Here is a 27,061-nt window from a genome sequence, read left to right on the forward strand (position 1 = left end):
CTAATGTCCTAGAATCATTTACGTGTAGCTCTGAGTCATCAAAGAAGCCTAAAGGAAAAATGTTCCCCATGAGAAGTCAGGCTTCTCCTCTCATTGCAGAATTCATCCTTGAATGTCCTTGTGCTTTACAACATTTTATAGCCACCTGCTCACCTCGTCTTGTGTGTGTACATCCAAGGCATCTTGAGAGTCAGAAATGTTATACAGCGTGCATTGCGTTCCTGTCTGCTATATCACTATGCGAGTTTCACAGTTTCCTTACTAAGCTTTCTCACTGAATGCAGAATTAATTTTTTAAATATTCTGATCACTCTTTCAATATGAATAGGCGCATATATGTATATTCTAGTTTTCATTCTTACATGATTTTTATGATTTATCCCCGTGCTTTCCAAGAACTCATTTCTACATCTTTTTCTCTAGAATACTTATACAAAAAATATGTACAGGAAGTTAAATTATCTGCTTTTTTTCCAGGTGGAAATTGCTTGTCTCCTCTGCAGGTTCTCAGGGTTGGGTGCCTGTGTGTGTGTGCGTGTGTGTGTGTGTGTGTGTGTGTATGTGTGTGTGTTTCCCCACACAACACACTGCCTCCATTTCCTGCCTTCACTTCTGCCCTTCTAAATTGTAGTCACCTTCCTAATGTGCCTGGATGTTACTTATTCTCAAGAACCTATCTGCTTAAGATAACTAATTTTGATTTTAAATTAACCACAGGGTTCCCATCAAGGTGTGCTATAGGCTGACCACTACTAACTAGTCTTCCTGGTTCTTCCCTAGCACAAGCTGCAGCACGTGTATATTCCACAGCCAAAGCACTACTTGGGCCAGAGGAGACAAAGACTGAAGCTGGTAAAGGTTCATTTATTCAACAATTTTTTTTTATTTAGCATCTGTTGTGTCCATAGAAAATGGAGGAGTCCAAGCTGTGGTAACTGAATCTATGACTAAATAGATTGTAAGAGCTAAAGCTTCCAAAATTGTTGGAGTCTTAAAATTAAAATAACTGACTCTCTCTGAATACAGAAATAAATTCTTTTTCTCTACTGACAGCTAAATATTGAGGCATAATAACATATGAAAGCTAGTTAGTGAAAGTTAAAACATAAATATTCGTTTGAGGATTATATTAGAGAAAAAACATTTTTCCCCTCCCGATTCTTCCCCCCCACATCTGAATTCGTTACATGGTGAACATTTTTTTAAGAAAATGTAGCATGTTAATACTCAAGGATGAAATACTTGACTGTAGCTTAACAGCTTTTTTTTTTTTAATGTTTTCCTTTGTTTCGATACAGTTGTGGAATCTGTTATAAATGTGTCTGAACCGCCTGAGACCATGCTAGGCAATGGTGTGACCTCAGTAGCCCAACCCCATGTGTTTTCTGTCCTCGTCGTCACCATCACCTGAGAACCTCAGGTGATGAACCTCTCTTTGTCGGTCCATCGTGCAACATCATCCTGTCTGAATAGCTCATTTTCTTTCTAGGTGGTCCTATTCTTAACCATTGTCTAAAAACGTCTCTTCTCCCATCAGTGTCATCTAAAAACCTTGGTCTCTTTCTCTACTTACTTCAGCAAAACAGTCATAGCTAAAGCATCTTTTTCCAAACATCGACCATTCTGCTAGCCTGGTGTTATGTTGGGTGTTTCAGGTAATACGTGGGTATGTGTGATGACCCATTTATACTTCTGATTTAGCTACTCCTTCCGTTGTATTCATTTACATGTTTGACTTTTCCCTCCATTATTTAATTGAAATTTGATGCTTCTTAACTGGCTCATGCTATAGCATTTAAAAAATCACTTTCTTTTTCCTTTTGGGTTAATATTGAATATATTTTTCTAACATCGTTGAGATAGAATGCTAAGGTGGAGTGAAGATTCAAAGATGATGATATTGCTTACTTTGAAAATATTTTGTGTCCTTGCATCTATAAACATTTTTTAAACTAAATGCATTGTGAAGTAGGAATACTATTTTGCTGCAATCACGCAATTTCCTTCCTGCTTGCCTGCCTGCCTTTTTTCCTTTTGTCTTTCTTTTTTAATCTACTTATTTCTATCCCCTTTTGTCATCTGTACTCAAGGTTTGTCAAACACTAAAGTGACACTGGGTACTTTATTCAACTTCCATAGAAATAACACCTCTGACTTTCAAAACTATAATCCTACCTAGTCCAGATGAGCCTCTGACCAAGCCTGGTAAATACATTATTTTGTACTTCATGTATCAGATGAGTGCTTGCAAAACATATTGAAAAGGCAATATGTTCACTACTGAACATCAAAAGCCCTGGTCTCCTCACTCTGTTCACAAGCTTTGATGGATAATTCCACTCTTCTGAATCCCACATCTCCAAACATCATCTGGGTGGGTCACATGGCAGTGTTATAAATTTCTTTAGGATATGGCTAGGAAACTCCTTTCAGCTACTCTGCAAGTGTTTAATTCAAGAAATTGTGGTGTTTGGACAAGAATGTTTATATTCTATTCATTTAAAATATAGATATCCTAATTTGAATTATTTTGCCATCTTGACTAGCTTATCCTTATTTGAATTATTTTACCAACTGAACTAGCTTATCCTAATTTGAATTATTTTACCAACTCGACTAGTTTTACAGGTCTATGTTCATGTAAAAAGTATTTTAAGATACCTCATTTGTGTCTGAGGTTAGAAGAAAATTTTAGAAACATGTTTAACTAGCCAGTCCACATAAAGGGGTACAACTGGCTGGTTACCGTGACTATTCTTCAGATCTCTTCTTTCCACTACTCCTTCCTGTCACATTTTGGGCATTTCACAAATACAAGAAGTTGAAATCAAGCCGATTACTTTGGTTAGTCATAAAGATTTACTTGGTGAATAATAAAAATCATCAACATGAATAATCAAATGCTTCTTACAAGAAAAATCCTCTCAATACCTACAGGCTTTCTTGGTATAGCTCATTGTCATACATGAACCCAAATGCTATTTTGAGCACAATTAAAATATTTATATGATTTTATTTCCAGTGGAGATATGTATATTTATCTTATATACTTTCCTCTGAAATTTTCCAACAGCTATACAATTTAATTTCTATAAAACTGACCATAGTAATAAGTACTATTGAAATGTCCAATCGTGAATACTATTATTAACGATTCTTATCTTATTATACTATATCATATTTCATGGGATTGCCTTGATTTTTCATAACATGCCTTAACCTTCAGATGGGCTTTGGGGAAAGCAAATAGCATATCAGTAAATGCTTTAGCAGGCAAGGAAGAGGAGAATCAGGAGAATCCAAGACTGAGAGAAATTCTAAAACTCAGAATTTGGGGATTGGAAGGGCTCTTAAAAAGCATGTAACTATAGATGAAGCTGTAGATCAAATGATTAGCAAAGGGAACTTTAAATCTCCAAGCTTCAGACTCCTAAACCAAAGTAATCTCCAGCATGTCTTGGCGTACCTCTCTCTACAGGCAAGAGGATTCTGTAACCACTGCATGCCTTGTATGTCTTCATTTTGTATCAGGAAGAAGCCTCTGAAGACTCTTTTGGAAATCTCTTTGAGTATCTAATGATTCATATTTTTAGGAAGTTGTTTTTAAGGTCTCTGAAACTTCATGATCTTTGTAACCATTTTGTTTCTTCTTATCTCTCCTCATCCCAAACTAGCTCAACCAAATGTAGTATTTCACAAGTGCAACGTTGCTACCTAGTAATTCCTTTCTTCCACCAGGATATGCTTTTAATTTACTTTGTGTAGAAGCAATTGGTTTTTACACTGAATGTTCTAGAATTTCTTTAGGAATTGCCAAGCAAAGGAATAGCTCTCTACAACAATGTATCTATGATGTTTAATTTCTCTTCCACAATAAAATAAAATGTTTTGTGTGTGTTTTGCTTAATGAGATTATTTTTTCCATTGGCACTTGCTATTTAAATGCATTCATTTTCTATGTATATTTGGAATATAACATGATTTTTTTTTCATTTAGAATAAATCACATCTATTTGTATGCTTAAAATATTACACTTGGATATTCTGTTAAAATGGTGTGGGATTGTGATAAGGATGAATTCTTGTTATTAGTTTTATTTTATTCTATTTAGTAGGCATTTAGGTTTTTCTGAAATTAATTGTCCTTGTTTTAGTTTTCTGTTACATAAGAAAATATCTTCTAAAAAGTTGCTTTAATTGCCGAGTATTTTCAGTCCCTCAACAAACGTCTTTGAGATCCTGGAGGTTTAAGTTCTGTGATTTCTTGAAAGGCTCAAGAGCTCTCAACTTATATCTTTTCTTTTAGCTCCCAAACAGACACCACGAGCTCCTCCCAAGCCCAAACCATCGCCACGCCCAAGAATCCCACAAACACAGTCGGGTAAATACGTGTTTTATATTTGGCTTGAAAGGTTTGAGACTAGTACAGTTAGTTATTTTGTTGAATTATAGCAAATTGAGTTTTTAAATCTTGTAAAACAAGTCTTCTTCTGTAACCTAGTATGTATTTATATATATTTTTAGCTTTTATCATGAAGAATGTTGTTAGAACAGCTTATTCCACAAGGCTTCCCTAATGTTACATTATTTCCAGAGGAGTTGGAGAAGAATGGAATTTCTTAGAAAGAGTAGGCTGTACACTCCTTTAACTCTCTTAACTTAGGTAATATTTCATATTTTAAAAATATTTTATATTTAAAATATATTTTATATTTAAAATATTTAAAAGTAAAGGAAATATGAAATAGCAAGTCAGATATTCATAATTTTAACTTTTTGAGCTTAATTTCTAAGCTCTCCACCCTTTCCATTCTCCATGAATGTGCTTACCCCTGCTGATAACCTGATTTTTAAAAAATTTTATATATTAGAAAAGTTGTACGTTTATAGAAAAATTATGTATAAAATAGAGTTCCCATATACCACCCTATTATTAACATTAATACTAGCATTTGTTTGGTACATTTGTTGTAACTCCTGAAAGAATACGTTAATAATTGTACTGTTAACTATAGTCCATCATTTACAATAAGGTTCACTGTTTGTGTTGTTCAGTCTTATGTTTTTTTAATTTTTTATTCTAGTAGCATTTATGCAACCTAAAATTTCCCTTACAACCCCATTCACATATACTATTCAGTGTAGTTAATTATTTTCACAACCTGGTTCTACCAACACATCATTCATTAACAAAACTTTACAAACATCCCAAACAGAAACTGTGTACAGTTTAAGCATTAGCTCCTACCTGATTTTAAATCTATTGTTTTCACAAGGCCTGCTTCCATAAAGTATCTGAGGTGCACCCACCCAGTAGACCAGGAAAAGAACCTTTGCCTAGCACTGATGGCCTGGGGGAGGGAGCATATTGGCAATGTCAAAATTATGCTTGGTCCTGGTAGTAATTCTGAACTCCTGCCAGAAATCCTTTAATTATATCTCAGTATCCCTACTGAAAAATAAAAATATATATATATAGAGAGAGAGAGAGAGAGAATGTTAGGTATGGTCTCTGATATGATTTTGACAGAATTTTTTTCTATTAATTTTTTTATGTAAAGGAAAATTCCTTAAAAGACTGTTCTGTGGTCCACATCTAGTTAATGAGTTTAAATCTGCCTTACTTAATGTATTTAAAAGCTGCTTTACTGAATACTGTTATGAAAATAATATATTTAGATACATATTTATAGGAAGATACCAGAGCAAGAATCCCTCCGAAGAATAAGGAAGTTAAAAGAATTACAATGAGCACATTAGAAACATTAGCATATAACAAGTACTAGGAAAAATAATTCATGATTAGTAAATAGCTAATTACTAACAAATAGAATAGGATACAAAAATAAAGCAAATATAGATATTTCTAAGAAACAAAAGTAAAGCAAATATAGATATTTCTAAGAACTTTCTACTTGATATTTTGAGAGCATTCACAGTTTGGACACTAATCAAATGGCATCTAAGTTAGTTTTTAATACTTAGGATTTCAGAACTTTGCTATCCGAGTATGTATGTAGATTTTTTCTTACATAATTGTTGCCTTAATTTTAAATTGGTTTATGAAACTTATTATGCAAACACAGGCTTTTCAGTGATTATATGGATACTTTATTTAAATATACCTATGGTTAAGGTAACTAAGATATCCATTTTTGTTGATTCTAAGTATATTGTTTGTTTTCTTAAAAAATAGAGAAAAAAGCAAATATATTAAATTTATGGAAAGATAACTAAAAACTGACTTTAAAAATCAACAGATAAAATTGCATGGGCATTCCTGACTTTCTTGAACTTGAAGTATAGAATAACAATAGTAGAGAAAGGAGGAATGGAATAACAGTAGCAGAGAATGGAGAAATGCAAAGAAATAAAGCATGAAAAATTGATGACTGTCTGAAAATAACAGAAAAGAAAATAAATACTGGGAATTGAGACTTTGAAGATATAAATTCCTGGTTAGTAAAAATTTTAAAAAGTAAGGGAAATATGAAATAACAAGTCAGATATTCATAATTTTAACTTTTTGAGCTTAATTGCTAAGAAAAATAAACTCGTGTTAGATATGGTCTCTATGCAGTGCAGAAATCAAGAGCTTGCTCTATTTTCCATTATTACACTCCCTAAGTTTCAAATATGTTTAGTTTTGATTTAGAGTTTTAGTCAAACTTTCTTGGCAAGATGTACAATTTCAGAATAGATAGATTTATATGCATTCCACCCTCTCACTATAAAACCCAGCAATGGCTGATGAACTATAAGAATAGAGCCTCTTGATAGGTAATTTTTGGCTTTATAATTTTTGGATGGCCTATTTCTAAAGAAGTATATGAGGTATGCCCATCCAGTATACCAGGGAAAAGAACCTTCCCATATCACCAATGGTCTGAGGAAAGGAAAATATTAACAGCCTCAGAATTTTGCTATTCCAGTCAAGGCAACTCTTAGCCCATCAGAATCTCTGGTGGAAAGTAGCTGCAGCTCAGATGCTTGTGATCTTGTCAGAGCTACTTATTGCAAGGGAGCAGTTTTGAAAACTGATCATGAAAAAAATGCACTCTAATTATTTTTTTAAACTGAAATTTGGATCTCCCACCCTCATGATGAAAATATGATCTTACCTGATAGGTCCCAGGAATAGCCTAGATTTTTTTTATAGCCTTTCACGGATGTGCATGAGAATATGTAAGTAGCAATAAATATTTTAAAATGCAGATTTTCAAATCCTGGTACTTTCTCCTCTACCCTTGGCTAAAGTTTTATAAATTTCAAAAGGTCATTTTGGTGGGAGAGTGTTATATGTAAACTACTAACTGTAAATTAGAATTGTTGGGCTATCACCTGAGAATGGTGTGAACAACCTAGTGTGCAACACAATTTTGTTTATTCACCGCTTATTCTCAGAATGAGGTTCTGGAATTAAGCATGCCACTTTCTTCTTTAAAGCACTTGGAAAAATACTTAAAATATGTTTATAAATTAGCAAAGTATGTTTATAAATTAGCAAAATTCAAAATGGCATTTGAAGTAAAAATGGAATCCAAAATTTGGAGAAATCATCAAAAATATTTTGCAAGTGAAGAAAAGTTGGCTTTTTATACCTAATATTCCTTTGTTCTTAGGTAATAGTCAACAATCCCATTATTTTATACCCAGAAATCTTAGTTACAGATACAGATTCTCCTGTTTTTTTAGTATAAAGGACAATAATGTGAAAATCAGAATATTCTCAAATCCTTTAATGTCAAATTTGCAATGATCCTTCAGAAATGGAAACTTTACTCTTTCATTTACATAGTAGTACTTAGTTTTCACATGACTCTGACATTTCACATTTGATTCTCATAAGCACCCTTTGAGTTATGACAGGTGCATTATTTCTACTTTAAAAATGAGAAACAAGTTAAGATCTGACCCTTAAATTTGTGATGTAGGGAGCCCAAGGATCTGGACCTTGTAATTATAACTGGCCCCGACATTTGAGTTCAACCCTACCTCTACCACTTAATAACTGTGTGGTCTTAGGCAAATAGTGTTACCAATCTGAACCCACATTTTGTCATTGCTGAAGTAAAGCCAGTAATTCCTTCCTTCAAGTATTGTAGTGAGAATCAAAATTCTTATAAAAGCATTTTTGAAATTGTAAAATGCACTATAAATTAATTAGATATTTTCCCTGCCATAAACATTAGCCCCTTGTTATTCCAAAGGAACAGCTGGTGATGAATGACAGTTTTAGGTTATGAATGTGTTCATTTGAAGGTTTATTTAAAGCCCAAAGAATTGCAGGGAGGAGTAGGGTATGAACCTGCCAATACTATTGCATTGCCTTACCTTACCTTTCTGCTGTTATTTAAGATGGATTTTAGTTTCTTTTTCCCATGCTTCATGGGATTCTACTCTGAACCTGGTTTACCTTCAAGAAAGATATGTGAGTGAGTATGATGAGGAGATGTCAAGCATACATATCCAGAAAAGAGGAGCATTCTTGCATTAATTTAATTGGTGTCTCTCTGAAATGAAGATTTCAGGAATTCTTCATTCTACCATCGTGCTTAGTTGACTTTTGCAATTTCTCACACTTCATTTTTCTAAAAATGTCTAGAATTCTAATCAATCTATATCTAAAGCTTAAAAGTTTAATTTTTAAATCTAACTCCCATATCGGTAATACTTTTTCAGTGTTCAGGCTCACAGTTTGTCTTGTCTTTGGGTTAAACATGATTGGGAGATGCCGAAACTACATTGGCTCACCACCTGAGTTCTCTCTTTCAGCTCCTAAGGGATCCCAGCCTTTTACTTCAAAGCCAAAAACACCCCCAACGCTGGAAGTGTTATACACTACACCTGGTAAATGCTTTACTCCATATTTAAGCCAAATGTGTTCTATCATACTCTACTGCAATGAAATGTAAGAGTTGATGGATGTGAGGTCAATATTTCACTGTGTCATATTTGCTATTTCAGAGGTTTCAAAGAGTTGTACAAAAACTCATGTAGTAAAACTATCGATACAATTAAAAGGCCAAAAATTACTCCAAGGGTATAAATTAAAGTTCTAAAATTAAATTTCTCTTAGTAGTTCTCTGACATATAAAAAAATAACCTATTGATGATAACTATGCTATGCTCAGATGTTTCACCAAAACAAGAATATAGAGTTAAAAATTTGATGGCTTTTACCCCCACAAAAATGATAAATGGCATTTTTTAAATAGAGGAAATGAAATTTAACTATTCTCTTGGGTTCCAATGTTTCACATATCTAGCACTGTAGGGGATTTTTTCTGTAAATTCTGTTTTACAAGTTTGTAGAGCAATAACTAAGGTTAAGAAATTTATTTTACAAAACAAAGATTTATTTAGCTACAGATATATTTCTTGCCTGTCACTCTGAGAGGTTCTTATGTCTCATATTTGTGGGTGTGGACAGGTTGGGGATACAAGAATGCAGACGTTAACTGGGTCTTTCCATTGCAATTTACACAAGGTCCTCACATGACCTTAGAAAGTGCTGTTTGCTGAACAATTCTCTAATAAACCAGATGAAGCTTATTTTCAAATAGAGAATCTAGAAAATTCTGTAAATTTTATCTCTTTCCTTTAAAAGGTGCAATTATTATAAATTTCTACGTGCTCTTAAAAGTATATAGAACTTTCCTGGGACCAACAGATTTGTGAGCCATAGGTTGAAATGATGGCATTTTGGACGCATATCCAAATTCACTTCCTTATAATATTTTTCCAGATACTGTAGACAGAAGGAGTTACTGCTGCCATGTTTAAGATCCAGGTCATTTCTGGTGGTGGTATGCTAGAAAGTATGTTGATCCTGAAGTCTAGAATTTAAATCTGCACGACTAAACATAACAGTCAGTATTATAAGCTTAAAAGTAAGGGAAAGGCTGATCTTCCAACTTGCAAAAGGTCAGCTTTTCCTTTGCAGGTGCAAGCGGGAAAAATGTAACTAAAACTCTATCATTACGTTAACTATAGATTTGAGTAATTTTAATTACTTTTCCTTTTCATTGGAGAAATCAATACTGTTGGTCTGGATGTAACCTGATTTCATCACACCAATATACCTGAAAATTTAACTTTTTTCTTCTTTTTACCATTTAGTATTTGTTTAAATTTCACCAATACCTTGTTTTCCATAGAAACTGACCCCTCAGCTTTCACCCTGGAACAGTAGCAAACTCCCCCAGGGCCTCTGTGGGTCTTACTCTACTGACTCCCCAATTCTGCATGTTCCAAATTAGGATTCTGTCTCTAAACCTTGTGTGGGCCCCTCCTTTGTATTCACCAGAGGTTCCCTTATTGGGCGCAATGCCCACAGGAATAATAACAAAGTCACCATTACTGCGTTCCAATTTTCTTACAAGTGTTCAAGCAGACTGTGTAACTGGGCTGTATCGGGGCTCAGGTTTGCATTCTGTGAACTCAGACCGGGTTTACTGGCTCCTGTAGGTTATGCCTCAGAATACAGAGGGAAAATTGCATATATCTTAATGTATTTTAGTAACCTAGAGAAATAGGCTTCTATAAAAATCTAAAAATGTAAAAATGTAGTGCAGAATTCAGAAGGGGTTGTATTTTATCAGTGCTTATCCCGAAATTTCTCTTCGGAGATATCAGAAGTAACAAACTTGAATTTTCCCACCTATGTCAAATGGGAAGTCACTCTAGTTTTTTCAGTGCAGTTCTTACATTCTATATATTATGGAATGATAATCTATAGATTAGCTAGAATGATAATTATCTGTAAATTATTAAGCATAACAAAGTTGGTATCCAGTTATGCCTTTAAAGAAGATCTTCTGGTTGCTCGGTTGAATTTTATTACCCTTAACGAGAAATCCTGACAAACTGAGCCTACAAACCATGTCCCCAACCAAAATAGGAGTGGATTTTCTCCAGATTTGCCTTGGGAAAATTATTTAGAATTTAGAGCAAAGGATTTGCCCTGATAACAAATGGATGTTGTGCCCACAGAGCCGTGCCTGGATTTGGTTTCTACACCAAGGGCTCTCTTGAGCTTTGTGGTCAAGCTTTTGGCCCTCATGTCTTTGGGGAGACTTTAGTCATTGGACGGGAACCCAGAAGAAAATCATGATTTCAGCAAGTTTTCCAATCCTCCCGAATATCCTGTGCTTCTACTCTCTTGTAAATTCTTATTTGTAGTCACACATTTCATTCCGTATGTTTGTAGCTAGTTTCATGTTTTCAGTTAAATGGGTGTTTTTGTGAGCTAATTAAGAATAAATGTTTAATTCTAAATATTTCAAAAAATTGGGACCGATTGTTTAAAATTGAGAATTGAATGTTTATTAAGGCCATCATTTACTTGGATTACAGGCTTTAAAGTATTGCCAGGGTCTTTTGTTTGTTTTTAGTTTTTTGTTCAAAGTAGAGAGGGGCCTGAACATGTCTGTTCACCTAACGAATGTGTTTATTTTTTCTGCTGCAGTCTTGGAAGACAATGCAATTAGAATTGAACAAGCCAAGACAACAATAGGTAATGAACCCCCGCCCCCATTTTTATTTGATCAAAACAAGGATTGGGCTGGACAGGGTAAAGATTTATTACCTTATCACATTGCTGTCATTACCATTCAACAATGCTTTGTGATCATTATCATCTTCCAAGCATTTTGTCATTTCTTCTTAAAGTTTTTTACTTTTTTCCTGAAATGCATTGTACAATTTTATCGTTTGTTAAAATAAATGGTTCTTTCATCTATTTACCTAGAGGCAAGATGTCATCTTCATATATAAAGTCTTTAAGCTGGAAATTACCAGCCATTTACTGATGTGCTTAATGGCATATCATGTATCAATATACTTTTCCTCCAAGTTTTTAGTAACTTAACACTTTCTTCTCTTCCTCAAAGCTACATTGAGTTAAACTGTGCTACTGCTGTGATTAATAAATATGTCTTAAAATTTTAGCCTAGAATGTGTCCACTACAATGCCTTAATAAGGTAGGTTGAATAGTGTTTTACTACTCCCCAAAAGTGAATCAGAGAGGCCCATTTGAGTTATCAAAACGCTATTCAGCAAAGTGCTATGCTGGTTCATTAGAAGTGCCTACCTTTTCCAGATTTGCTCTAAAAAAATAAACCAGCATGTTCAATTCAATAAATACGTGTTGATTACCTTGCACCTACTTCTGGGCTTAGTGCTATGGGAGTATAAGAGAATATGATCTCTATCATCCATCACACTGCATTGGAGAAAACATGAATACATACAGTATAAATAACAATAAAGTGAGGCAAATATTAGTGATTGGTGGAATAGTGATATAAACAATACAGTGAAATAACAGGAAAGTAATAAATTCTAAATATATGAATTGGAAAAGGCATCACACAGAAAAAAGCTTTGAAATGAATTTTAAAAGATAACTTGCTTGTAGCTGTTGATAATTTGTGAGAAATAAAAAATACAGGTGTATGAAAGTGCCCAGTGTGTCTAAGAAACAGCAGGATTACAGGATGATTGCTGGTCACATGGGTGAGATTATTGGCAGATGACGGCTTGAAAAATCAGTTGGACTTAAATGCTAAAGGTCTTTTAACAACATGCTAAGGACCTTGAAAAAATTTTTATAAGCCATGAAGAGACCTTAAAATTGTTCTGCAATAATCTAGAATGGTGATCATGAAAGATGGAATAATAGTGATAGGAAGAGAAATAAGGAAATCATGATGAAATGCAGGTTGGAGATGGAATTACTATGACCTAGAGAATGACAAGTGTCATGGAGAGAAGGGTATGATGCTGCTGTCATTTTTAGCTTGGGAAAGTTATGAAACATTATGTCATTAACAAAGACAAGAAGCACCAAAGGAAGACTAAAGCCTTGGGTTTGAACAGGGTGGGTTTGAAGAACCTGTAGGACTCTTGGGTCATAATGTGGTGAGTGAAGCTATGTGAGTGAAATGTATTTCAGGATTTTAAACAGAAGTTAGAATTTTGGATGTAGATTTGGGAGCCATCCTATGTACATATAGGTGATTCTTAAATCTTCTTAGTGGATGGCATCATCCAGGAGAGAGTGTAGATTGAGAAAATAAAAAATGGGAGCTCAAGACTTAGGAGGTACATTTAAGGAGTTGGGCAGAAAAAGAGAAACTAGCAGGATCTGCTGTCAAAAAGATAGAAGACCACCAGGAGAGAGGGAACCAGACAGGTAGGGGAGCAAAGGCTCTCACAAGGGAAGGGTAGTTGGTAGCAGTGAGGTGGAGAATGGTTCAGAAGAACCTAGGGACTTGACAGTGCAGATATTTAATCCTGTACCTGAAACTCTTGGGGTGAGATGCTTCTGAATTCAGCAATTTTCAGATTTTAGAAAGGTAACCAGTACATATACCATTGGTTACAAACATGTCAATATGTCTGCAATGGGAAGTATGAATAGTCGTAGTAAGCAGGATAAAAAACAACAACTAACCTTGTGTGTCAATTCTAGTCATATTTTGCTGTTGAACATGTAAAGAAAAACTTTCAGTTTTCAAAGGTTTATGGATCCATGGGTGCAGATCAGTGAGGTGGAAGCCAGACAGAGTGGATGAAGAAGATAGAGTTGAGAGATCAAGAAGGAGGGGCAGATACACGTTTTTTTTTTAATTAGAGGAATGAGTACAAAAGTGGGATGGCTTAAAAGGAAAGCCATAACAAGGGAGTTACTATATTTTTATGGTTATGTATTTGTAGGATGTTTAGGGAGGGGAAGGGATTAATGGAGAAACAGAAATACGGACTAATGATGAAAAGTGCAAGATAACAGGAATAATGGAAAGTAAAAGGCCCCAGCAGAGACAGAAGTGGTGTCCAAAAGGATTGGAGGCTTGGCTTCCTCTCAGACTGGACATAAGGATACAAAGATAGAATAAAGTAATAAAGAATCTTGAGGTGAAAAGGATATGGGCATCCACATTTACTACTTTTCTAAGTGAATCAGTGTGTTTGTAATCTATTGCAGAGGTAAAACTTAACGGTAGATTTTATTCTGCCAGCTTTATCAGAGAGTAACGTATTAATTCAACTATTCTGGAAAAATAATTCATGCAGTTTCATTTATGTGTGCCCATATTGAACACTGTCCATTCATAGTTGTCTTAATTGAATTTTTCTTTGGCATATGCCCTTTATTCAAAAAAGGAATATAATTCAGTGGTTAGTTGATTTAAATAAATTGGTTAATTTAGTAGTGTCGAAAATATAATGATGGCAAATATTCTTATAAGGAAATCAAAGCTGCCTTCTCGAATAAGTTAAATCATCACTACCTTGAAACCAGGAGGCCTGGTTGCAGTGATCACACTTTTGTTCAGTGTAATATACAGAGGAATTCCACATGGGGAAAACATCAACAAAATTTGCATTTCTAAGATCTGAAATTGATCAATAGAAGAATGATTCATCTTCCTTTTATGAATATTTCTGCTTCTTTCCTTTCTACTGATTTCACCTGCTTAGAAAGTCTGCTATGGCAGTTGATTAAATCAATACTTCATGGTTAAAAATAAAATTGCAGTTGCAACAGCAGGAATCCACATTACCATAGCCTAAATCTTTCAGTAAACTAAAGCTTGCAGGGAGCAATGTACTTACAGAAGGGTGAATTTATTAGTAGCACATCTCTTCTCAGTTTCTCCTTCCTTAATCCTAGCTTCTTTTTGTATTACTGCTACGCTTTTAATTGGGGTATTTATAAGGTATGGGCTGATTTTTATGTTCATGACCTTTATAGAACCAAGTCAAAGTGCCTTCTTCTTCAGCCTCTGGATAAATAGTTAATTTGATTTACAACTGGAAATTCCTTATATTTCACCATTCAAACACAGCAAAACACTTCATGGCAAAGGTGAAACTATTCCCTATTCTGTAGGGGTTTCTATAACTTTATTGGCCATGGATCTTTTTGAAGTTTTCCTTTTCCTTAAAAAATAAAATTCCAGATTTTCAAGTTTCCTTGGTTGGTAACCTTTAAATCATAGAAGTTCCATAGTTGGATTCGAATTCATGTAACAAATTCCACACCTGTAATTTAGCTGGTATTTAGTAGCCTAGTTTAAGAACAGATATGGTATGCACATTAAATATGATCCCTACAAACCATAAAGAGAATGTCTATTTTTATTGCCTTCTTCTATAGTATTTGGCTACCTCGTAGTACAATGTGCCTCATCTTCTTCTGAGGCAGAGTTCTAGCCTGATTCTTAATTATTTTCCAGCATCATATAAGAAGCAAGAAAATTACAATGGCTTTTAAATTGATGCTGTTATTTATGAAATATTCAGCTTGTATAAATACCTTTAAGTGAGTGAGTTGGGCTGAAAAAAGAATGCCTTGTGGGAAAATGTTACACATTGAAGAGGTACTTCACTCTGCTCTTGGAAGAAGATTTTGTCATGGCAACGTGGCATTGGTATTTTCCCCAGTAGGAAATAGGTATTAAGTTCCCAGCCTACTGTTTTATTTGTCAAAGGAGAACTGGACACATTCATGAAAAATATATGGGATATTAGGGACGGGATATAACTAGGTCTATTTAGCTGACATTTTTGCCCTTTGTTTTAATATTCTCATGTCGCCCTGATATCTAAAACAGTGAAAGCCAAACCACCAAGAGCAACAAAAATGGCAACAGCTGGCATTTTTCTAGCATTCACTATGTAACAAGTGCTCTCATAACTTGACATTTGGTATATTTTAACAAATGGATGATTCCTTTTGCTTTACTTTCTCTACACAATAATTTAGTGCCTTTTAGAAAGATACTTTGTCCTCTTCTTAGATATTCAAGATTTCTGCCTTTCTTACTGTTTCCTTTACACAAACATCTTTTGCAGGTCATTTTTGCACTTTATCTAAGATAATGCATTTTATGTCACTGTCAATGGGATTTTAGCATGAACATCAAATGGTAGCTAGCCACATAAGGCAAAAACTGACTTTCTGTTTTGAAAACAACCTGAGGAAGACCTGCACTTGTGTTTAATTACATTGGCTATTCCCACCCCATCCCACCTTTTTTCACCCATCAAGCGAGGCTTCAAAATGAACTGCGAGCAACTTTCTTTCTATTTTGTCACCAGAACTTTTTCTATGCTGGGATAGAGAATGGGATGTTTTTCCATTTTGAAAAGAGTTGTTATTTTCTCGGCTTTGATAATCATCATGAAAATACCTTTACTTTATTTGTGCTTTCTGGTTTTTGTATCTGAGAGTGAAGTTTCACTCCAGGCATGAGATTTAGAGTACACGGTGTTTTATAATCTGGGCTTTTTCTTTCAGTTCCAAAAGAGGTGCTTCTTCCCCATAAACCAGATCCTGAGGTCTCTCAGAGTGAACCTGGTAAATGAATTATTTTCTTTTCCTAGTAAGGATGTGTATTTTTCAAAAAATATTCTTCAGATAACCTCTTTTACATCACAACCATTAAAAAATATGGTTAGGAGAAATTAATGGGTAAATAGTGTGTGTCTTTTTTTGTTGAGATGAATCATACAAACTGGTTGAAAATTATTTTTCTGATTAACACAAGTGAAATAGTAAATAATTAATTTCCCTGGAAGTATTTTTGTTGAATAAGAAATCACACTAACAGCATAAGACATAATTATTAACTTAGCTAACCAATTTTATCTTCTTTCAAGATGAGAATGTAGCTAATCAGGTATTATAACTATGGATGCAATTTTAAGTAAAAAATGTGAATACTTGCTCAAAAAATTTTCCTCAAGGAGACAGTGAACGAATAATTTAGAGTTTTAGCTAAATTGAGTTCTCAGTGGCAACTAAGTTGTAGAAATTTTTTCATATTTATAATGGTTCTCAGAAAATATAAGCATTTAAATGGAAGCATCTAGAAATGCAGAAACTCTTAACTTCACTAGGCAGTAATTCACGTAAATGTATTTCTTCGGTTTGCTTTTGGCACAGTTCTGCAGCCTGTTACCTTTAGAATTGATCTACCAAAGACAACAATAGGTAATGGTTTTCCCATATTGACCAATTCTAATTTGTTTTTCTTTACTACAGTCAAGATTGTTGGTCTTTCTCATGTGATCGTGTTGAAAAATTATCTCTTTTCAATCCATTTCATCATTTCATTCGTTTCACTTTTTTATTGGCCACCTGAGTCCATCCGTACCTACCTCATTTTAGCTCCATGTTCTAAATGACTCCATCTTACTCCTGCCCATCCAGTTAACATTTTATGCTGGCTTAGTGGTTCTCAGCTGTGTGTTACAACATACTAGCATGTTACGAGTTATGAAAGGTGCTGCAAATAACTATCGTTAACATTGGCTAAAATACTGAAATTTGCCAATGATTTATTTTTTAAAATATACTTGTGCAGACTTAAGAAGATTATCCCTACAATAATGTTATTCTCACTCAATTTGCAATTCTATATACTCTCTTGGATGGGAGAGAGTGGGATAGAGTGACAACACACAAGGACCATATCTAACCCACACCCCATCTTAACTGGTTAGACTCATGGAGTGTGTCAAGCATAGAAAGTCATTTGTTATGTATCCTAGTGGAAAAACAGTTGAGAGCCGCTATTCAAGTATTCCACAGTCATTTTTCCCGAAAGTTCTGTGTGCACTTAACTCTCTTTTCCATGACTCACTTAATGCTTTCCTTTTGCTGTTTCATATAAAGGCACCACATGTTGTAGTGATCTGGCCTTAGGCTGGCATTTGAATCTAGCCATTTACAACCTTGGTGCTTTTCTTTTGCAGCTCCTTTAGAGACACGAGGCATCCCTTTTATACCTCTGATTTCACCGAGTCCCAGTCAAGAGGAACTACAAATCACTCTAGGTAAATTTATGTTTTGATAGTTCAGCCTAGCAGAGAGTTACCTTTCAAGGATTGACCTTAAAATAGCCATATGTACATTGTGTTCATGGTTTGTTTCCAAACAATAGAAGGTCTCTTTTTATCATCATTAAAAAAAATCCATCTCACCTGATTCTTTTGCATTAACTCTGTATTTGTTCATCTATTAGTCATGATATTTTTCATAATAGTGAGAACATTTAAAGCAGTTTGAAAGTTCAAGTATTCTAGAAAGAAAAATTTTCCTACGTTGTTGCTTTCAAAGCGCATTTAGGGTAAAAATGAATCATCTAATACCTATGGAGCCCTGGGGGTGCCAAGCGTGATGAAGTAATAGAAATAGGAATAGGACTTTTTCTAAAAACTGTTGAAAATGGGGTCCTTACCCTGAAAAACACTCCATGAAAACAGGATTTAGTGGTAATAGTGGTTCCACTGTATCTGCCAATGTGCTACATATATTTTGTTAATTTGAGCCATGTAACAATTCTGTGAGGTAGATTCTATTATTTGCCCCATTTACAGATTAGAAAATTGAGACTTAGACATGTTCAAAAAAAAATAGGGCATGGTCAACTAACATCAGAGCCAGGTTGAAACCCACACATTAACAGTTTCTAGACTTAAACCCCAGTGTTATGTGTTATAATCAGTGCAGTAGAGAAATGAACAATATGCTAAACAAGCAAGCCACAGGGGGGACATCAAAGAAGGCTACACAGAGGAGGTGACATTTGTACCAGGTTTTCAAGTTGCCATGAGAGTTGAAGAGTCAAAGTTGCAAAAGGGCTTTTCAAGTTAGGGAAATAAAACGGGAAAGAGGCACCCGCACAGGGCTGGGAATGGAGGCTAGTCCAATCTGACAAGCATGTGGGTGGCCTGAAGAAACAAGAATGGATGAATCAGGAGAGCTGTTGGGATGAACTGGTCCTGCTTTCGAAGAGCTCAGCAAGAACACATTGACTTTGTGGAAAACCCCAGTTTACCGGACTCCTGAGTTCTTACATGTGTCTGTTGGCTCTAATGCCCTCTCCATGATGCGTCATCCCACATGGCAATGTTTAAATCACTGGCCTTTATTTTTTTCCCTTCATCCCCTTTCAAATAAAGCCACCCTTTGTGTGTGTCTGCTGAAATGAAGTTACTGAACATATTTTAAAATAAGATCCTTTTCTAAGGGAAAAATTAAAATTTAATGAGCAAATAGACTTTAATTACCAAATCCTCATCTGTTCTAGCATAGGCCAGCAAAATTGGCACCATCCATGATGATGAAGTCAAAAGTACTTTAAAAACCACTACTAGATGCAGCAATTGTCTAAGATCCGTTCTATTTTCAATATCTCTTTGTTTATTGAAGCTAGTACCATCATCTGCCAATAATCACAATTATCTCTCTTGTAAGCAGAATAAAGCAGGGTAGAAAGATATGACAATATATTATTTGCACCAAGTATTTCCTTGAATCCATTGTGTGCCAAAGTGAACAATGTAATGTGCTATGTCTGGATGATGTTGTAATGATTTCATGATAATGTTTTCAGGTGAAATTGTTTCCATGCTTATTTTTCTATTTTTTTTTTCAGGAGAAACATTTCCTTATGTCAACCACATGAACTTTGATTCTTACACAAGGAAAATAGAAAAATATTGATTCTTATATGGTGTAGATACATATATTTTCATATTTTTTTCCCTACTCATTTAAATCCTGTGTGGAATTTGTGGACTAGGAAGCGATATAGGCGATAAGGCATAAAGACAGTTAGGCATTCATACAAAAACTGCATATAAGTATAGGCACATTCAGGATCATGAGATGGTAATCCTGAACTAAATGCTTTTGGAGATCCTTTTAATAATTATTAAAATAATAGTGTGAGAAGATATCACATATAATATTATAGTTGTTGTAATATTCCATTAACTGAATTATTATGATTACCGGGCTTTTTTTTTTTTTTTTTTTTTAACATGGGCAGGCACCAGGAATCGAACCCAGGTCTCCGGCATGGCAGGCGAGAACTCCACCTGCTGAGCTACCAGGGCCTGCCCTGCTGGGCATATTTTTAAATGTAGTTTACCCTTTTTTGATTGCATGGGACAAAAAAGAGTGTTGACAGTTATTTAAAGCAAGCCATCCTACTGTGTTTTCCCCCAACAGAAACAGAGCAATCCACCCAAGAGCTCTTCACAACCAGGATTCCACGAACAACTGAATCAGCAAAGACAACTCAGGGTAATACTATTTCCCCACTTCTGGACAGTAACTTTCCCGTATTTTTTTTTTTATCAAAAAGGGCATTTCATTTTTATAACTTAATTTCTCTCATGGTGACTGATGACTTTTTTTTTTTCATTTCATAGGTACAGGGCAGCAGCCAAATGTGAATGCTTATTAGGAAAATTAATTGAATGTAGGGAAGACAAATTATTTAATTAGAGCTTTGTTTTTAAGTGTATTTAAATGTAAAAAAGCTTCTATTTACCCCCCCTTGCTCGATGTTTCTCTGCTGCGTTTTCCATACCTGATAAATAAGAATCATTATCATCGTCCGCCTCCTCTTCCTTCTCTTTGTTCTCTCTCTCTTCCTCCTTCCATCCTGCCTCTTCCACTTGGCAAAACACAGTGATATTGTGGCCGAGAAAAGAAACCACTAACAAGGAAAATTATTTTTTATGATCATTTAATATTTGAGCATCCAAGGAGGTTTCCTGAGGAAGTGAAACTCACTCTACAAAGCTTGAGCTCATCTTCATGCTCTCCTATGTCTTTCGTTTATGTGTTTCTCTCTGCACTTGGATTAAAAGACTCACAGTTTCTCATCTAGATTTCTACAGAGAACTATTCTGTTTGCTGCATTATATCAAGAGAACTTTATTTCACTCTGAGCTCAGTCTTTACCGTTTAGGGAATTTATGGGTGAAACCGAGGCCATTCATAATCAGGTATACATGACAATGGGATAATTTCAAATGTGTCTTGTCTCTTAGGAACCTTTAGATAATAATTTTAGAGTAGTGAAAACTTATTTTAACCTCTTCAAAATTTATAAAATATGATTTTAAGTCATTATTATAGTAAGAATATTTCTACTTTCTGTCTAAAATTAAAATTAAAACTGTCTATTTCTTAAACTCCATAACAGCTATGACAAGTATTGGAAACTAACAATTGAACTTTGTTCTGCCATTGATTCTGAGTTCATCTTTAGCTGGTTGTGGATTTTCTAGTATTTAACTGTTTTCTTTTTTTCCCCCTAAATGACAACTTTTGGCCTTCTCTACCTTTATCAGATGGTAGGAAGTCCAAACCAAGCCAAACGAAAAAACATCCAAAACATTTTCAGAAAGTAGAAGGCAAGTAAATTTAGTTTACCCATTATCAGTCTAGTATTGGGGGAAAAGTTGGTGGAAAAAGTTGGAAATAGGAAAAAAAAACAAAAACTGTATCAATAAAAGAAATCTAATTTTAAGGTCATTGGAGCAGTACTTATTCTAAGTATTGAGACCAGACTCTCTATGCTATAGGATAGTTCCTTTAAATTTTCCAAATCTTGTTTTACTTGTTTGCTTTAACTTTTTATTATGACTATTTTTTAAAAATATACACAGAAGTAAGAATAATATGGCACCCTACCCCATATATCCATTACCAGCTTCAACAATTAACAAGAGATGGTCATAGTATTACATCCATACCCATCCCCCTATAAAATGTTTATTTTATTTTCTTGTGAATCTCCTTAATATCTGCCTCAATAGAAGGTAGCTCGGTTCTTACAATCAAACACATTATCATTTTTGCAACAAAATGTATAAATATTAACAAGTAGAATAAATATCCTCATGAAGCTCAGGTTTTGTCACCAAATGATAAAAATATTTCAACTTTTTAGAGCTTTGAGGTGAGGGCTTCAGAATTGAGGGTAAAGGAGTGCAGGCCTGTTTTCTCCGTGTTTTTGCTTTTTCTTTGTCAATCGGAATGTAAATATTGTGTCACCATCAATAGTGGAAGTGGGAAATTTTATCAGATTCCTTCTAAAACATGCATGTTTTTAGATATGAGTTTCAGAGTGTTATTAGATGTGTATCTAGGACCTCAAAACTTTTTATTAATTGTCTTAACATATTTATATAATGTATTTTAATTCTTTTCTTATGTGCTGAGTAAGCTTAGTTTGAGCCTAAACTGTGCTGCCCTGGGATTCATTCGTCTCTGAGCTTGTGCCAAGCAAGGATCTTTATTTAGAGCAGGCTCACTAGGTATCCATTTGCATGAGATAACAAATAGCATCCTAGGTATGAACCTATCCTAAAGGATGAATGTAGCATCTACAATATGGTCCATCCCAATAACCTTAATTGGGAGAAGAGGGTCAGCTTTGATAAGGTGTGCTGTGTGCCACTAGGACCACCCTCTCGCCCAACTCTCGTAAATGTGTGCCTGAGATCTGACGCGGAGGAGGTCAATCAACTGGTTTTTATTTTAATTTCAAGCATTAGGAGCACAAGAGGTACACAACAATTTGAGAATGAGATTAAAAACTATGGTCACTTTATTATTTAAGCAAAAGGAATGTAACATTGAAGGGGTTTACAAGAATAACTGAAACAGTTTAAGTTGACAGAGACTCCTACCACTACCAAAGAAAGTTGAAGAAAAACATTTGCACATAATCAGGCATTTTAGAGTCTATGTGAATTAAGTTTTTTTTTTTATAACACTGGTACCTCTGTACACTCTGGTTATTGCACTATGGAAGGACCATCTAAACATATAGAGAATTTCAGAAGGAGTCTGTTGTTTTTGGCCTGAAATATGGCAAAATTCTGCACATCACAGTCTACATTGGAAGCCCATAAATGAACTTATTATACTGTATTTCACAGGTGTATTTTTCTTTTAATTTGATAGGCACAAGCATTGCTGATTTATGATTATATATAAAACCACCCAAATGTGTGAACAGAATCATTGAAATGATGTAATCTACTTAAACATTTTGCAAGAAAAATTTTTCCAACTTTAGCTAAAGCATCACCAAGAAAGTTGGTAGCAGGAGGTAGCATGGTGTGTTGAAGGCGGCAGAGAAGGTTAAGGATGAGGTAGACAAGTTACAAGATGAATGTTCCCTTTAAAACTTAGGAAGCAAAAATATTTCAGCAGAGTTTCTCAAGAATTTGCCTGCTTACAATGATTATTCATTTATTCATTTAGCATGTCTTCATTAGGAGTTTGTTTGCCTGTCCATGGAAAACAGGAACAGAAAGTAATAAGGAAGTGAACTCTTGTCTAAGTTCTTTATTCCTTGCTTGCCCTTTCTTGATGGGCAAGGCAGCAGGGGCCATTTTCCTCTTATTCCTAAAGCTCTAGACACTCAGTGTGAGTATTTATTCATTTCAGGACACGTGAACAGAGACAATTTCATAGAGACACATGTTCCTAACCTTTTCATCCTGCCTTTATAAAATGGTTCCTCTCTTTTGCCTTTGATGCTGCTTATTTTCTTTGGCAAAGTAATGTTCCACAGTGACTCCTAATTGAGAGATTTTTGTGGATAGGTGGGTGGATGGACAGATGGATGGCTTATATGCTGACCATGTTAAGCAACCATCTGGTAAAATGAATGCTGCTATAAAATATGGGCTAAATGATGACTAATCCTTAACACACATTACAAATGACTTCTCTCACACTGCCTAGGTGCATATTGAATTTCCAGTCATGAATATTTTCACTGCTTTTATTTTCCTTTAGCATGAGTTCCGTAGTGCATAATGAGAGGTTTAAGAGCATTCCCCCTACTTTCACGCAGAGTGTACAAGCTGTTGGTCCCAGGATGCTAAAACCTCCATTTGGTGGGGTCTTTGGAGTCTCCATTGTTAAAATATGAAGTGTTTCCTCTGTTTCAGCTCCACACAGATTGCACACTACTCCTGTGAAGTCCCGACCACCCGACAAACCACGGATCAGACCTGGTAAGTTGTTTCTTTCTCTGATGACCTAAATGACCATCAGGTCTGGGGAAGGCATAAAATATATTGAAACAGCCAAATGCACCAGTGGGAGTTATATATCCTTACATTTCAATAAAGGACATATAGACATTTTGAGGGTAATTGGAGAGGTACTGAGAGGTACCGAAATCCATGGGAGTAACAAGAGTTGATCAAGATTTTTAAGGATGGCCAGATTCAGAGACTATTATTGAAACTTATCAAAGGAATCTGTATAAAAGTATTTTTAGATGATTTTTATGTATAAATTTCACATACCATACACACTCTCAAACCTTAATTTTCCATAACAATTATAGAGATCGCATACAGTTAGCTATAACATACTGTTTACTTTAAAATGCTGCTTATCTTTTAAGTAAAGATGGTCTCTCAATATTAAAAAAGCTTTCATTATGGGAGGATATTTTCACTTGATTCCTGTAAAGGATTTTATTAAATATAAACAGCAAAAAAACCTTATAATTAGACATTGAGAAATATTTTAGGGTGTACTACATTTTACAAAGGTTGTAGGATCGCCCTCACTGGACTTTTCTGAAAAATTAACCTGGAGGGGTTGATTTGGTCCGTGCAAACCATTCCTGCACTAATGCACAAGTTGAACCAGAGATTCTAGTACTATCTTCTGCTCTTTTTCTCTGTCACTCTGAGAAATTCTCTTAAAGTTATAAAGGATGGAATTGGCATTTAAATAAATGTTCTTGGTGTGCATCTCTATCTCTTCAGGCACATGGAAGAAAAAACAAAAATATTGTATATTCTTGCTTTATGGACAGCCCTTTTTTTTTCTTTCAGTGATCCTCAACCTCTTAAAGGTAATTAGGCAGAGAAATATTTTATGAACAGGTCTATCTCCATGTGATTTTTACATAATAATAGCTGTTGAGAGCTTAATGTATGGCTGGTTATATTAAAAATCTCTCCAAAATAATGAAACAATAGCAATAATGACTACCATTGATTGAGCGTTTGCTGTGTGCCCTACGAAGTACAGTTGAGGAAGCTGAGGTGCAGAGATGATCTAGAAAGAAGGTTCAAACCCAAGTAGTCTGGCTTCTCTCTTAATCTCAATATGTCTATTGCTTTTCTTCAAAGTATCTTCTAAACATGGCTTAAAATAGGTGACTTCTTAAAGTTTGGGGTAGAGTTCTATGGTTCTCTACAGAGTAGGAGATAAACTAGTTTCAACACAGCTCTGTGTTCAGCAGTAGACTTGTACTAGGACTATAGGAAGGGAATAACTGTACCTAGAGACTCTAGCAAAAAGATCACCAAGCTATTGGTTATGAATTGAACTTGACAAATACACTTCAGGTTTGGATCCCTCAGTAGGAATGTATAGTCCTGATATTTCTTCAGCTACATTTTTGGTTTGTATCTTATGCTTATAAATGAAGCAAGGATATTACCCACTTAAAAAAGAACTTCCTTTGCTAGCTACTTTTTTCAAGTCAAGTAGTGAAGCCCAGGTTTCACTCAGAGCACAAATTCAGGTCTCTGTTCCTAAATATATGTCTGTGATTTTTATGTGGGAATTGTGGTTTCTATATTCTGAATAATATTTTTAGTACGCCATCATTTTTATATCGACTAGTAAATGACTTCTATTTCACTGAGCTTTATTTTCTTGGCTGCAAAGTTTTTAAGAAAATATCTGAATTATTTCCCACTTTATTGTAGTTCTGAAAAGGGCAACTACAAGACATAGTAGACCCCAACCTAGTGGAATGCCAAAAGGGAATGGAGTGGGAGAAGCAATGAGCACAAATTCTTTATTATCTTTTGACCTATCAAAGCAATGAATATTATTATTTAATCTCTACAGCTCTGTTGAATTCACACTTCAATTTCTTTTTTCACCAGTTTGAGAAGTTTTTACTATGACTGGTAATGAAAATTTTAATTTATTCAAAAATAAAAACTTCAAATGTCTCTGAAAACATTAGAGAAGAATATACCACTTTCCTAAACCCAGACCACCAAAATTAGCTCCCACATACAATCTTGCTTTTTAAAAATGAGACCCTAATTAAATCTAACTTATTGAATAAAACAGTTGTTTTCTCTAATTTCAAAAGACTTTCCATGCACAGATTTGCTCTTTAAAACTATATTTACTTGGTTTTTAGGTTATAATTAAGCAATTACCATTATAATTTTTCAGAAGACTGGTATTTGTTAATAATCTGGAATATTATATTCAAGAAAAAAACTGATTAATTAGAGAATTTTAGCATTTAATGGTCATGGCTACAGTCATATTAAAGTTTCCAAATCATTCAGGTTAAATACTTGGCAGCCCTTATCCATCCAGGTCTGTGGCATTAGGCACCACACAAATAACTAGGATCCTGGTCTGGCAAAAATTCAAATGCCAAACTTATTGAGTGGAGAGATGGTAGTTATTAGATGCCTTCGACATGCAATTGCTCCTTTCTCATGAAATGTTTTTTGACTGGTACAAATCCTGAAAATTAGCATTTATCTCATGTATATGTAATCAACCCATGATGGTTCCATAGTGAGAAACAGATGTGAATAATATATAAAACTAGTCTAAAAATCATTTAGATTTTAGAATGTGGTTTTTGTACTTTTACTTGATTGTTGTGGTGTCTGATGTTCTAGGAATTCTCTTCTTTTCTAACCTGATTATGAAGCCAATACTATAAATTCCTGACTAATGAAAAGCTTGAAAGCATTCCATTTTCCATTTGTGCTCAGCTGTTCCATTAATTCTTCTCAACTGTGGCATTAGACATTTACAGTTTCTCAGATTGACATAAATAATCTGGATCTAAACAGCTACCTTCTCCCAGACCTTTTTTGGGTGAGGGTAGGCACAAATTGTTTAATAGTCAAAGTAATTCCCTGAAGGTTGTGTGAGTAAAAATAGAAGGAGGCATTTCTATATCAACAAAGCAAGTGAAAGAATTAGTAGCTATGATCAAACTTGAGCCGTTAACCTTCAGGATGATCAAGCACTTATTGTATCCGGGTGGATTGTAAATCTTTTTCTAAATTGTAGTCATGTTGTATACAACAGGTAACTAAGTGTAAACAATTATTTTAAACAATAAATTACCTGTGCAACACCTACCCACCCCACCCCCAAGCAAAAAGATAATCAAGCACTGATTCTCACTAGGTAAATGCTAATTGTCTTTC

General features: G+C 34.7%; 1 protein-coding gene across 32 annotated transcripts in view; it reads left to right on the forward strand.

Moving 5' to 3' along the window:
• The window catches only part of ABI3BP (ABI family member 3 binding protein), a 245,285-nt gene that overhangs the window by 181,940 nt on the left and 36,284 nt on the right, over nt 1-27,061 (forward strand). For 22 of the 32 annotated variants that reach the window (XM_077118544.1, XM_077118548.1, XM_077118554.1 and 19 more), the window contains 9 exons: nt 781-852; nt 4,307-4,381; nt 8,776-8,850; nt 11,471-11,518; nt 16,311-16,370; nt 16,959-17,006; nt 17,771-17,851; nt 20,034-20,108; nt 23,786-23,851. In XM_077118544.1, the coding sequence (XP_076974659.1) occupies nt 781-852; nt 4,307-4,381; nt 8,776-8,850; nt 11,471-11,518; nt 16,311-16,370; nt 16,959-17,006; nt 17,771-17,851; nt 20,034-20,108; nt 23,786-23,851 (600 nt within the window). The remainder of the gene's footprint in view (nt 1-780; nt 853-4,306; nt 4,382-8,775; nt 8,851-11,470; nt 11,519-16,310; nt 16,371-16,958; nt 17,007-17,770; nt 17,852-20,033; nt 20,109-23,785; nt 23,852-27,061) is intronic. The other 10 variants (XM_077118555.1, XM_077118564.1, XM_077118568.1 and 7 more) reach the window with 3 other exon arrangements.

Source organism: Tamandua tetradactyla, chromosome 10 (assembly GCF_023851605.1).
Source record: "Tamandua tetradactyla isolate mTamTet1 chromosome 10, mTamTet1.pri, whole genome shotgun sequence".
In the NCBI taxonomy this organism is placed as follows: Eukaryota; Metazoa; Chordata; class Mammalia; order Pilosa; family Myrmecophagidae; genus Tamandua; species Tamandua tetradactyla.